This window comes from Mus musculus, chromosome 17 (assembly GCF_000001635.26).
Source record: "Mus musculus strain C57BL/6J chromosome 17, GRCm38.p6 C57BL/6J".
In the NCBI taxonomy this organism is placed as follows: domain Eukaryota; kingdom Metazoa; phylum Chordata; class Mammalia; order Rodentia; family Muridae; genus Mus; species Mus musculus.
Window position 1 is genome coordinate 73,165,928 of NC_000083.6, and position 13,569 is coordinate 73,179,496.

General features: G+C 40.4%; 1 protein-coding gene across 4 annotated transcripts in view; it reads left to right on the top strand.

Annotated features, from left to right (window-relative positions):
• Lclat1 (lysocardiolipin acyltransferase 1) overlaps positions 1 to 13,569 on the top strand; it is a 135,384-nt gene that overhangs the window by 57,943 nt on the left and 63,872 nt on the right. For all 4 annotated transcript variants that reach the window (NM_001081071.2, NM_001177967.1, NM_001177968.1 and 1 more), the window contains exon 3: positions 3,569 to 3,767. In NM_001081071.2, coding sequence (NP_001074540.1) covers positions 3,569 to 3,767 — 199 coding nt within the window. The remainder of the gene's footprint in view (positions 1 to 3,568; positions 3,768 to 13,569) is intronic.

A 13,569-nucleotide genomic window follows, 5' to 3' on the forward strand; every position in this document is an offset into this window, starting at 1 on the left:
CTCTTTCCAGTGATGGCCGACTAAGCCATCTTTTGATACATATGCAGCTAGAGTCAAGAGCTCCGGGGTACTGGTTAGTTCATAATGTTGTTCCACCTGTAGGGTTGCAGATCCCTTTAGCTCCTTGGGTACTTTCTCTAGCTCCTCCATTGGGGGCCCTGTGATCCATCCAATAGCTGACTGTGAGCATCCACTTCTGTGTTTGCTAGGCCCGGCATAGTCTCACAAGAGACAGCTCTATCTGGGTCCTTACAGCAAAGTCTTGCAAGTGTATGCAATGGTGTCAGCGTTTGGAAGCTGATTATGGGATGGATCCCCGGATATGGCAGATTCTAGATGGTCCATCCTTTCGTCACACTTCCAAACTTTGTCTCTGTAACTCCTTCCATGGGTGTTTTGTTCCCAATTCTAAGAAAAGTGTCCACACTTTGGTCTTCGTTCTTCTTGAGTTTCATGCGTTTAGCAAATTGTATCTTATATCTTGGGTATCCTAAGTTTCTGGGCTAATATCCACTTATCAGTGAGTACATATTGCGTGAGTTCCTTTGTGATTGGGTTACCTCACTCAGGATGATGCCCTCCAGGTCCATCCATCTGCCTAGGAATTTCATAAATTCATTCTTTTTAATAGCTGAGTAGTACTCCATTATGTAAATGTACCACATTGTCTGTATCCATTCCTCTGTTGAGGGGCATCTGGGTTCTTTCCAGCTTCTGGCTATTATAAAATTCAGGTATATTGTATCCTATATCTTGGGTATCATAAGTTTCTGGGCTAATATCCACTTATCAATATTCTCAATAGTCACAAATAATAAAAAATACTTTGGCGTGACTAACTAAGGAAGTGAAAGATCTGTATGATAAGAACTTCAAGACTCTGAAGAAAGAAATTAAAGAAGATCTCAGAAGATGGAAAGATCTCCCATGCTCATGGATTGGCAGGATCAATATAGTAAAAATGACTATCTTGCCAAAAGCAATCTACAGATTCAGTACAATCCCCATCAAAATTCCAACTCAATTCTTCAACGAATTAGAAAGGGCAATCGGCAGATTCATCTGGAATAACAAAAAACCTAGAAGAGCAAAAACTCTTCTCAAGGATAAAAGAACCTCTGGTGGAATCACCATGCCTGACCTAAAGCTTTACTACAGAGCAATTGTGATTGCATGGTACTGGTATAGCGACAGACAAGTAGACCAATGGAATAGAATCAAAGACCCAGAGATGAACCCACACACCTATGGTCACTTGATCTTTGACAAGGGAGCTAAAACCATCCAGTGGAAAAAAAGACAGCATTTTCAACAAATGGTGCTGGCACAACTGGCCGTTATCATGTAGAAGAAAGAATTGATCCATTCTTATCTCCTTGTACTAAGATCAAATCGAAGTAGATTAAGGGAACTCCACATAAAACCAGAGACACTGAAACGTATAGAGGAGAAAGTAGGGAAAAGCCTCGAAGATATGGGTACAGGGGAAAAATTCCTGAATAGAACAGCAATGGCTTGTGCTGTAAGATCGAGAATCGATAAATGGGACCTCATAAAGTTGCAAAGCTTCTGCAAGGCAAAAGACACTGTCAATAAAACAAAAAGACCACCAACAGATTGGGAAAGGATCTTTACCTATCCTAAATCAGATAGGGGACTAATATCCCATATATATAAAGAACTCAAGAAGGTGGACTCCAGAAAATCAAATAACCCCATTAAAAAATGGGGCTCAGAGCTGAACAAAGAATTCTCACCTGAGGAATACTGAATGGCAGAGAAGCACCAGAAAAAAATGTTCAACATCCTTAATCATTAGGGAGATGCAAATCAAAACAACCTTGAGATTCCACCTCACACCAGTCAGAATGGCTAAGATGAAAAATTCAGGTGACAGCAGATGCTGGCGAGGATGTGGAGAAGGAGGAACACTCCTCCATTGTTGGTGGGATTGCAAGCTTGTACAACCACTCTTGAAATCAGTCTGGCGGTTCCTCAGAAAATTGGACATAGTACTACCGGAGGATCCCGCAATACCTCTCCTGGGCATATATCCAGAAGATGTCCCAACTGGTAAGAAGGACACATGTTCCACTATGTTCATAGCAGCCTTATTTATAATAGCCAGAAGCTGGAAAGAACCCAGATGCCCTTCAACAGAGGAATGGATACAGACAATGTGGTAAATTTACACAATTGAGTACTACTCAGCTATTAAAAAGAATGAATTTATGAAATTCCTAGGCAAATGGATGGACCTGGAGGGCATCATCCTGAGTGAGGTAACCCAATCACAAAGGAACTCACACAATATGTACTCACTGATAAGTGGAAAAAAAAATTAGAGCTGGATTTGGTGCTTGTCTTAGTCAGGGTTGCTATTCCTGCACAAACATCATGACCAAGAAGCAAGTTGGGAAGGAAAGGGTTTATTCAGCTTACACTTTCCACATTGCTGTTCATCACTGAAGGAAGTCAGGACTGGAACTCAAGCAGGTCAGGAAGCAGGAGCTGATGCAGAAGCCATGGAGGGATGTTCTTTACTGGCTTGCTTTCCCTGGCTTGCTCAGTGTGCTCTCTTATAGAACCCAGGATACCAGGCCAGAGATGGCACCACCCACAAGGGGCCCTTTCCCCTTGATCACTAATTGAGAAAATGCCTTACAGCTGGATCTCATGGAGGCATTTCCTCAACAGAAGCTCCTTTCTCTGTGATAACTCCAGCTGTGTCAAGTTGATACCCAAAACCAGCCAGTACAGTGGTGCACACCCTTAATCCCAGCACTTGGGAGGCAGAGGCAGGCGGATTTCTGAGTTCGAGGCCAGCCTAGTCAACAAAGTGTGTTCCAGGACAGCCAGGGCTGTACAGAGAAACCCTGTCTCAACCCTACCCCAACCCCCCAAAAAAAGTAACAACAAAAAAAGAAATTTAGCTTCTTTAATCCTACATTCAATTTTATTTTTTATTCTATGTAGAAAAATTGGGTAATAATCATATCATTATATCCTTAACATTGATCAGTAGAATATTGTACTTTTTTAAAAACTTAATACTATATAATTGAAGATTTGAAAGTTAGTTCGTATTTTACTATCAAGAAACTTCCAGAAATTAAAATTAGTGAAAGAGATTGGAAGTGTTGAAAGCACCTCCTACTTTCACTCCAGATCAGGGCACCCCCCATTTATTACAAAAACAAGAGTATGGGAAACTGTGTTTTGTGTGTTAGAAATCATGGGACATATATCATGGCATATACGATTTACCTGTGGAAACTTTTAAAAGCAACTCATTATTTAGTTTGGACTCAGTTTTGCTTTTCCAAAGACAATTTTTTTGTTTAGTTAGTTTTTTAAGTGTCCTCCTTTTTGGGTATTATAAAAGCAGTATAGCATAGTTGTGACAAGGTTAGCAAGAAGGAAGAAGGTCCATAATTCTTTCTTCATTTCCTTTAGTATAGTGAATATCTAATAAATTCATAAACATGGTTGTGACTAATTTCATCTGTGGCTTCTTACCCTGAAAGCTCTAAGTTGCTCTATATTTTTATGTTTTATTTTTCTGTAGGCATTGCTGGAGACCATGTTTGGTGTGAGAGTGGTTATAACAGGTGACGCCTTTGTGCCTGGAGAGCGGAGCGTCATCATCATGAACCACCGGACACGTGTGGACTGGATGTTCCTGTGGAACTGTCTAATGAGGTACAGCTACCTCAGGGTGGAGAAGATTTGCCTCAAATCCAGTCTCAAAAGTGTTCCTGGATTCGGTACGTTAATCATGGTTTTTTTTAAGTGCTTAACTCATTTGTATGTAATGTGCCTGCTCTAAGAACAAAATGAGGCAAGTTGAACAGTATGTTATTCTCAGCTTTTCTCATGAAGCTAAAAACATTTCCAGTTTCTTTTTATCTTAGTGGCTTTGTTATGTGATTTTATCTTAATCTCTGTTTTAAAAATATCTTACTCTAGAAGTGAAAAACTGGTATCAAGGAAGTAGATCATTTCTTAGGGCAACTATTTGAAGGATGTGAAGGACTAAGTTTTTTTTAGAAACGTCACTTACAAAATAAAATGACACAAACTGAATCTCGGGCCAGGAGAGAAGATGAGACGTTGAGGTGCTTCTCCAGCTGCAGACTTGTTCTCGGCTCCCTCCTAAATTCCTGTCTTGGATCCGCCTCTCTGTGTCTTGAGACAGCTCTCTACTCTTACTGACAATCTTTTCCCTTGTTTTGACTTGCCACCCTCTACTTTTTGTCTTTTCTTTTTTGTGTGTGACCAAATATAAAAATCATTTATAGGTGAGAATTTGTTCACAAGAGTGTAGAGACTTTATCAATAGCTGCACCACTGAAAAATATGCCTGTGCCTCCAACTGTCAGTGCATATAAATCCCCGAGGGGGTCAAGGCCGTGAGGCTCTCCCTGCTCATCACAGGGTGTTACGGAGTACTGCAGCTACGCCATTCCAGAAGGCAGCGGGTCCCAGGGCTCAGGCCCTTCTTGTTGCTCTTTCATGGTATTCCCTAAGCCTTTGAGGGATAATAATATAAAGTGGCAAGTATCTGGATATTCAAGTGACATTACCAGTTATGAGTTCCTCAGTTGCATGACTCTCCAGAAAGATACTTCTCTGACTAGAGCTGACATATGCATAAATATAGTTACTTAGAAGACAGGTTGAAGGCTTGTCATATCCATTTAGTAAAACAATGACAGTAATAACAGCACTGGCTTTCTCACTGTGCTTTGTGACCTCCCACTCATGGGCTTTGGACTAGTTACAGTACTGGGTGTGTATTTCTTCTCAGACTAGACATCAAGTCAAATCACACTATAGCACACATTAGGCACACACACACACACACACACACACACACACTTCCAGCTTGATTTCTGTGTCCTGTGATCAATGTATGTGGCAGCCTCAGGAATAGAATCTTGCCATGTGGTTCTAGAGAAGAACTAATTGACTGGCATCTGCCTGTATTTATTGGGGGCTTGCGTGGCCTAAAATGTCAAGGAAGACATTCGGTTCTTTGCACTAGGGTTTATGTTTGATTATCTATGGCTTCTGGGAGCTGATTAACTCATACACACTTTCATTTCAAACTCTTTAAAGATGTTCTGGTTAGTTATTGGGTATCAGAATTCCTTCTTGTAATTCTTGTAAGTATTGGTTGACCCTCCTTTCCACTTCCTTTTTTCCTTTATTCCTGCCTTCAGTCTTTCTATTCCTGCTGTTCCTGCCTGCTGCTCTCTTATCTCATACATTCTGCTATACAACTACTTCTTTTTAAAGAATCTTTAGTTTTCTGGATTCCTGGCCTATTTCTTCTTCATAAATGCACATGTATATAAAATAAAAACTGAGTTTGTATAGAACATGTGGTGTTTGTGTCTGTGACCCTGAATTATATCACTTAATACATTATTTTGCAGCATTATTTTCCTCCATTAATACACCCGTTTTCATATTATTTCATAATCTCATTTTTCTTTATGGCTGTATAGAATTTTATTGTGTATATGACTATACTTTCTTTACTCACACATCAGTGATGGCTCCTTGGTATTGTGAACAAATCAGCAATGAATATGGATGCACAAGGCTCTCTCTGGGAGGGATACGGAATCCTATAGATATGTGCCTGGACTGCTATAACTGGGCCTTCTTAGGTGTTTTAGAAACTCCCCAGTGATTTATATAGTGGTTACATTTCATAGTGCTGAATGGGGGTCTCCCCTTCTGAGCATCCTCACCAGTATCTGTTGTCATTTGTCTTCTTGATAATAACCATTGGCTAGAATGAGATGGACTCTCAAAGTGAAAGTTTTAATTTGCATTTATTTGGGTAAGGATGTTGAAAGTTGAATTATTTACTTCCTTGTTTTGTTTTTCTAAGGCCCTTTGTGTCTTGTTGTCTCCCCTATGAGTGGAGGAGCTTAGGGGGGGTTTCTTCCATAGGCAGTCTCCTCACTCACTTAACTCTGTCATTGTAGTGCACACGATTTTAATTTCATGATTCCCTTCCTGTTAGCTTAGATTGCTGCTCTTGTTTTGTGATAGGGCGAGTCCTATTGAGAAAGTGCTTACCTATGCCCATATCTTGAAGTGTTGTCTCTGCTTTTCCTTGAGAGTTTGAGAGTTTGGGGTTTATGTTGAGGTCGTTGCATTTGGAGCTGATGTTCACGCGGGTGGGAGAAGATTGCTTCTTTACTGTACGTGGAGACCAGGCGTCCAGCACCGCTAGTCCCCAGTGTGTATTTAAGTGGCCGTAGCTGGGTGGGGCACGCCTGGGTCCTCTGCTCTAGTCCACTGATAACTCCTGTATCGTTGTTTCTGCCCAAGATTGCTTTGAGTATGGGGTATTTTATGCTTCCATGGGAATTAAGACCCACTCCCCTATTTCTGTGAAAAATGGGGCTGGAATTTTGATGGAGATTTTATTAATCTATAGATTGCGTTTGGCAACACTTTTTTTACAATTAATTCTTCTGACCCATGAGCATGGGGAGGCTTTGCAGTCTGCTAGTGTTTTCCTTGGCTTTCTGTCTGTGGTTTATACTTGTGAAGTAGAGACTTTTTATTTCCTTAGTTAGCTTTAGTCCAAGATTTCTCTCTCTCTCTCTCTCTTTGAGTTTATTATGAATAGAATTATTTCTTAGTATGTTTGTCATTGATACATATGAAAAGCTATTGATTTTTATGCCACATCTTGCCACTGTGCTGAGAGTTGTTTGTCAGCCTTGTTCCTGGTGAAATCTTTAGGGCTCTGATTTATGGCATTGTGTACTTAGTGATGCCTTAACTTTCTAGTTGGGAGATTGTTTTTTAGCTATTTTTAAAAATTGGGATATTATAATTAGTCTTATTTATCATAGATATATATATATGTATAGAACAGAAGCAGATAAAACACTCAACACTATAGAATGGGTTAAATGCAAGTATTTGAAAAAAATACTTTGAGAAATACAAAGGATGGTAGCTGGCAGGAAAGAAAGATGAAATGTAATATGAATCCATTAAATTAAAGAAGAACATAGAGGAAAAAGAAAATCATACCAGGAAGTAGAGTAATAAGAAGGAACATGGAGAGAACCAAAATGAGGGCACAGTGATTCCAGGGGCACAATCGAGTAGAGCCGGGCTGGCACCTGCATCCGGCTGAGCACCCACCAGAAGATCCCGAGTTTCCAGTGTTCTAACATCTCAACGTTTTAAATTAAGTTGTTGTTGTTGTTATTTACTTTATGTACATTGGCATTTTGCTTGCATGTATGTGTGAGGTTGTTGGATTCCCCCCTGTAACTGGAGTTACAGACAGTAACTGCCATGTGTGTATCAGTCAGGGTTTCTATTCCTGCACAAAACATCATGACCAAGAAGCAAGTTGGAGAGGAAAGGGTTTGTTCAGCTTACGTTTCCACATTGCTGTTCATCACCAAAAGAAGTCAGGACAGGAACTCAAGCAGGTCAGGAAGTAGGAGCTGATGCAGAGGCCATGGAGGGATGTTACTTACTGGCCTGCTTCCCCTGGCTTGCTCAGCTTGCTTTCTTATAGAACCTAAGAAGGACTACCAGCCCAGGGATGGCACCACCTACAATGAACCCTCCCACCCTTGATTACTAACTGAGAAAATGCCTTACAGCTGGATCTCATGGAGGCATTTCCTCAAGGGAGGCTCCTTTCTCTGTGATAACTCCAGCTGTGTCAGGTTGATACACAAAACAAGCCAGTACAATGGGGGTGCTGGGAATTGAAAAAACAGCCTGTGTTCTTAAACGCCAAGCCATCTCTGCAGCAATCCTCAGCGTTTACAAATACTAACATGTTGCTGCAAGCAAAACATTCTGTTCCTGACCTCACATGGTTAGTGGTATCAAATGTACAAAATTAATGCATGTGTTGTTTTAAATCATTTCAGGCTTTGAGTATAAAATTTATATGAAAGTCAAGTAAATTTAGACTTGGGTTGCATTGTGTATATGAAACACTTCTACAAAAAAATCCACAGAATACAAACACTTCTGGTACCAAGCATTTAGGACAAAGCACACTTAGCTTGTACATGGGGTTCTTAGGGGGAAAAAAAAAACAGTCCAATTTTAATATTTAATAGGTAATTCTTAAAAGATAACTGAAGAAAAACTGCAGAGTAATAGAAGATCTGGGAGGGACTTAGCAGTGTCCACTATAGACCTGGTCCCCAGAGGACATGGTGAAAATTCTGAAACTAGTTACCACCGGAAGTTTCTGAATACGTGGCAAATGCAAAAACATTTCCTTTCCATTCCCTGCCCTCTCAAAGACACTGCTCCAACCAGCAGGGGGCTCCACACACCCTCACACCTCATAGTCTGTTCTCTGGAGCTTGGGACCACAGAGTGTCCAGCACACCCTGCTGATAGCTTTGAATTTGTAGCTTAAATGCATCCCAGCCAAGTCTGTTTGTATACTGTTTAAAAGACTTGGCGCTGTGTGTCAGGGGGACGGAAAGAAAAACCACAAGGACCAAAATGAGTGTTGAGGTCTGTACAGAGGAGGGCATGGCAGCTAGGATGTATCCTGGGCTCAGAGCCAGCCGTGGGGCCAGACCTATTTTATGTGTAAGATTTAAGCCTAGTTTGTTTAAGTCTAGACTTGTAGCTGGCTCTTTTGTTACTAACAGTCGTAAACATTGTGGATAATGTGCTTCCCACCATCTCTCCAAACTGTGAAATGCGCATTGGTGGGCTAACTGCTTGTCATGAGTTGAGTTTTATAAAAACTGTATCTTGAGCAGTTTTATTGCCTAGAGGACACAGGCAACAGATGATTTCACACCGGTAATTCTGTTGGTGAAAATGAACATCGCCTAACACTTAATTCTGGAGCTTGCTTGCTGGCATTGCTTGGCAGGGATGAATTTGGACATGTTAGTTTTTGGGTCTTGTGTGTGTGAGAGAAAGAGATTTGGGGGAGGTGCCTTGGGAAAGAAAGGTTTAGTTCAGTTAATTTAGTTCAGTTATATGCTAGGCCAAGAGTATATCAGGATTCCACCTTCTGGAATTACATTGAGCTAAGGACACTGAGATCTCAATAAAGGACCCGTAATTGTGTTTTTAATGTGCTGACTTCTGAACAGAGGATAAATCCTGAGCTGGGTGGAAGTTTACCGGGTTGCCTGGCTTGAAGGTTGTCAAGTCAAGTCACTTACTAAACTCCCTATCTTAAGTTGGGCTCCTGTTGCTGTGGCCCTCAGCTGATTTCTCAGTCCGAGGCACGACTGCATGTGAGGCTGGGGAAATAAGAAGCCCAGTGTGCAGCCTTGGGTCTGCTGAAAATCAAAGCGTCCCTGTTTCTGTAATTATATTCTGAAACTATCTACAAAGTGTGCTTTGATGGTAGCAATTTTAAGAGAGGACAGTAAAAGACTTGGGTAAACTTTAAGGCTTTTAGTCTGCTTTGTATTTATTGGTGAGGCATTAAACACTATACAAGACCAGTTTAGAGCCAGCTTTGCAATAACAGTAAAAGGACACAAGAAATGGACTCTGTGTATCTGAGAGTAGTTTTCGGACCTTAGTTTCAGTAGATAATTTGATGGGTGTTTTAATTATTTTTACTCTTCTAAGTATGTATAAACTGTGATTGCATTTTTAGTGCTATGATGAGTTAGGCCTTATATTTACTATAAGATTGTGTCATTTTTTAAAGTTTGATGGCTGTCATTTTTATTTCTGTAACAAATTTTACAGAAAATATTTTCCTTATGTTTAAAGTCATCTATTTCAGCCAGGTGATAGTGGTGATAGTGGCACCTTTAATCCCAGCACATAGGAGACAGGGGCAGGCAGATATCTTGCATTCGAAGCCAGCCTGGTCTACAGAGTTAGTTTCAGGGCAGCCAGGGCTACACAGAGAAACCCTGTCTTGAAAAACAAACACACATCATTTATTTATGAGTATTTCACAGTTGTGTCACGAGTGCCACCAGAGGCACGGTTAGGCAGCCAGGAAGTCAGAATGTTGACTGCAGTGACAGTGGCATCTGAAGTATGTCTTGCAAGTGTTGTTACTTGATGCTCTCAACTATTGAAATCCGCTAATACAGGCCATGTGAGTTCTAAGGAAAACAGTTTGGCTTCGATATTAGATGGGAAATGGTTATGTCTTTAATTAAGCAGAGTTTTCCTTCAACAAATAAATGTTCTGAAATTATTTTATATGGTTAATTTTTGATTTATTGGAACTAGAAAGATAATAAAGGATGTCCCTGTTCACCCAGTTTCTCAGGATGGTTCCTTCATAGCAGTTTATTCTAATGAGAGGATAGATTGGCACTGTTTAGCTGACTAAACGATCAGGTTTGGTCTTGATAATCTTTCTGTTATTGTCCGTTTTCTAGGACATTAATGTCTTAGGATCCTTTTGAGGGACCACTTTGCTTTTAATCACTCTTGCTCCACTTCAGAGCAGTATGCCCTTGCTTTACGCGGTGCTTATGGGTAAGAAGCTCTTCATTCTGAATTCCCTTCATTCTGAATTCTCCATTAGATGGTGGTCATGAGTCTGGGGAGTAGGTACCACAGAGGTGAAGTGTGAGTCTTATATCAGAGAGATTCCTGATGGCAAGTGCTCTGTCCTTGGTGATATTTATCTCTATCACTTGAGTGATGTGGTCTGGTGTCATGTTACTATATTCATTATGCTATATTCTCTTTATTCACCAGTAACTATTTTATATTCATAAGTAACAGTCCATGCTCATCACATTTATTTTATCATCTGGCTTATTGTAGAATACTGTCATTATTACCGAAATTTTTTTTAGCTTTGGATAGAGAATTCTTACTGGCTATTGCTTCTGTCTTTTGCTGCACTCATCTTGTTTCTTTCACCTGCTTATGTTCTGATGCTCTAAGACTCCGCCCTACTCCGTTTCTCTCACAAGGTCTCACTATACAGATCAGGCTAGCCTCAAAGTCTAAGAGATCCATTTGCCTCATGAGTGCTGTGATTAAAGATGTGTGCCACCCTGCCTGGCTATAATTCCTTCTCTGTAGGAGCTGGGTTGTTTGCCTTTCCCCGAATAAACTAGATAACCACATTCCTTGGTTTGTGGCTCCTCTTCTATTTTCAAAGACAACAGTGCCTAGTTGAGTCTTATACCCTTTTGTTTTGAAAGTGAGTCCCCTTCCCCTGATCTTTTCTACTTTTAAGGGCTATTATGATTCTTTCAGTTCGCTAAATTAATCTAGGCTGATTTTCCAATCTTAAATTTAGCTGCATAGTAACCTCTGCTGCCCTTTGTGTGTAATATAACGTATTTAGCTGTGCACGTATTGTCATGTGGCTATGTTTAGCGATTTGTCATGGTTCTGCCTCCCAGACTTGAATTGCTATCATAGTCTGGCTCTGCAAAGCTAGTCACATACTTAGCTTGAGAATTCAATAAAGGTGTATGTAGATGATAAAGTATCTAGAAAATTGATCAATAGCAAATTTAAAGGATGAAAAACCTATTGGCCTGTGTTAGAATAGAACCCCTAAATGATAGCAAATGAGAAGCCTCATTTTGCCAACAAATGCCATCAGTGAATGTTTCCCTTTTCAATATCAGGCAAGCGTTTATAGTGTGTGCCAGGAGGTAGGATCATTTCTAGACAATCACTGTAGACTATAGTGGGATGTGCTGTGTGTACATTTTTGGGCTTGTTTTCCTTCACAATTTTGTGGCTTTTCAAGTTTGGAATTATTTTGTAAAATAGGTTTGCTTTAGAAGACCATTTACTTGCTTTGCCTTTTGTTTTGAGTCTGGCGCCTCTGAATGTAATAGTGTAAGCATCTGCACTGGGGAGAGCTTGTGAGTTAACAGTCTACCTCACTCAGGTGCCTTCAGAGGCTCTGTGGAAATTGATGTTCTCAGGAGAGGGTGGGGAACATTACTCCATTTGTTACATGACTCCCAGGACGATGGCACTCCCCTGGCTTGGTCTATATGACACTTTGCATTTTGACATCCCAGGATGATGGCACTCCCCTGGCTTGGTCTATATGACACTTTGCATCTTGACATCCCAGGACGATGGCACTCGCCTGCCTGGCTTGGTCTATATGACACTTTGCATCTCGACTGAGGTTGGCATTCTGGGAACTGTAATTACTTGTTAATTAGTTTCTGGATTTACCTGTAATTACAAGCTATATAAACTGTACTCAAGCCCTGCTCAATACTGTTTCTCAAGGTCCTTGTGAGAGAGTTTCACATGTACTGTGTGTGCATCTGCTCATATTATTCCTTCTCATTGAATTAGCCGTCTTCAGGTAGCATTTCTTGGTTTTATCCTTACCCTCTTCTCGGAACTGAAAATACCATGGAAGGGAATAGTAGTCTAGCTGCTTTGGTGTCTGGGGTCTTGTTCTAGTTTCTCGTGCTACAGAAGATACAGAGGATACAGTATTGCATTAGCAGGCACAGAGACAGTGATGATGATGTCTAAGCTATCACCAAGGTTCAGTTCTAAGAGGATTCGATAAACAGTGCAGATGTTTTATGATTTCTTAAATATAGTCCATCTGTGCTAAAATGAATGGATGGAAGACAAGATAATGGAACATATATATACTTCTTATTACAAAAGAATGCATTAAGTTAAAAATACATGGTGGTGGTGTGTGGTGGTACACTCCTTTAATCTCAGCACTTGGGAGGCAGAGGCAAGAAGATCTCTAAATTTGAGGCCGGCATGATCTACCAGAGCAAGTTCCAGATCAGCCAGAACAACACAAAGGAACCCTGTCTCGAAAAAGAAGACAAAAATATATTCAAATAAATATTTTCTTCTAGCAAATTCTACATCTTAATAAAAAGGAATATAAGTAAAAATAAAACTAAGTTATAAAATTATGGACCATGGTAGGGCAAAGAGAGTACCAGGGGTTTCTCACATCTGCTCGGAGAAGGTGATGCTCATGATGTAACTAGAAATTTATCAGGAGATGGCTGTAGTAGGGCGCGCTGACACCATGCATTCTCTCTGGAAGCCTCCCTGATGATGGCTCTTTCCTGAGAAATCAAGGCAGACAGTGTATGGGAAAGTGAAAATCAAGATATATAGATTGGTCTCTAATTTGAAGTTTAACTACATTAACCACCCAGGGTTGTGTGCTTTTGCTTTGGCTGTTCTGGAACTTACTTAGACTGGGCTGGCCTTAAAGTCACTTGGTCTATATGACACTTTGCATCTCGACTGAGGTTCCCAATTACAGTTCCCAGAGATTCTCCTACCTCTGGGATTAATGTGTGTACCACCACTGCCTGGCTCATTTGAATATTTAAATAAATGCCATGAAAATGTATGTTTTGAGAATGTCAGTAAGGTTAAGAAAAAAACAAGTATTGAATCAAAGAAATGGAAAATGCAAAAAGATCCTAACTCAAAACACCCAGGAAATCCAGGACACAACGAGAAGACCAAACCTATGGATAATAGGAGTGGATGAGAATGAAGATTTTCAACTCAAAGGACCAACAAACATCTTCAACAAAATTATTGAAGAAAACTTCCCAAATCTAAAGA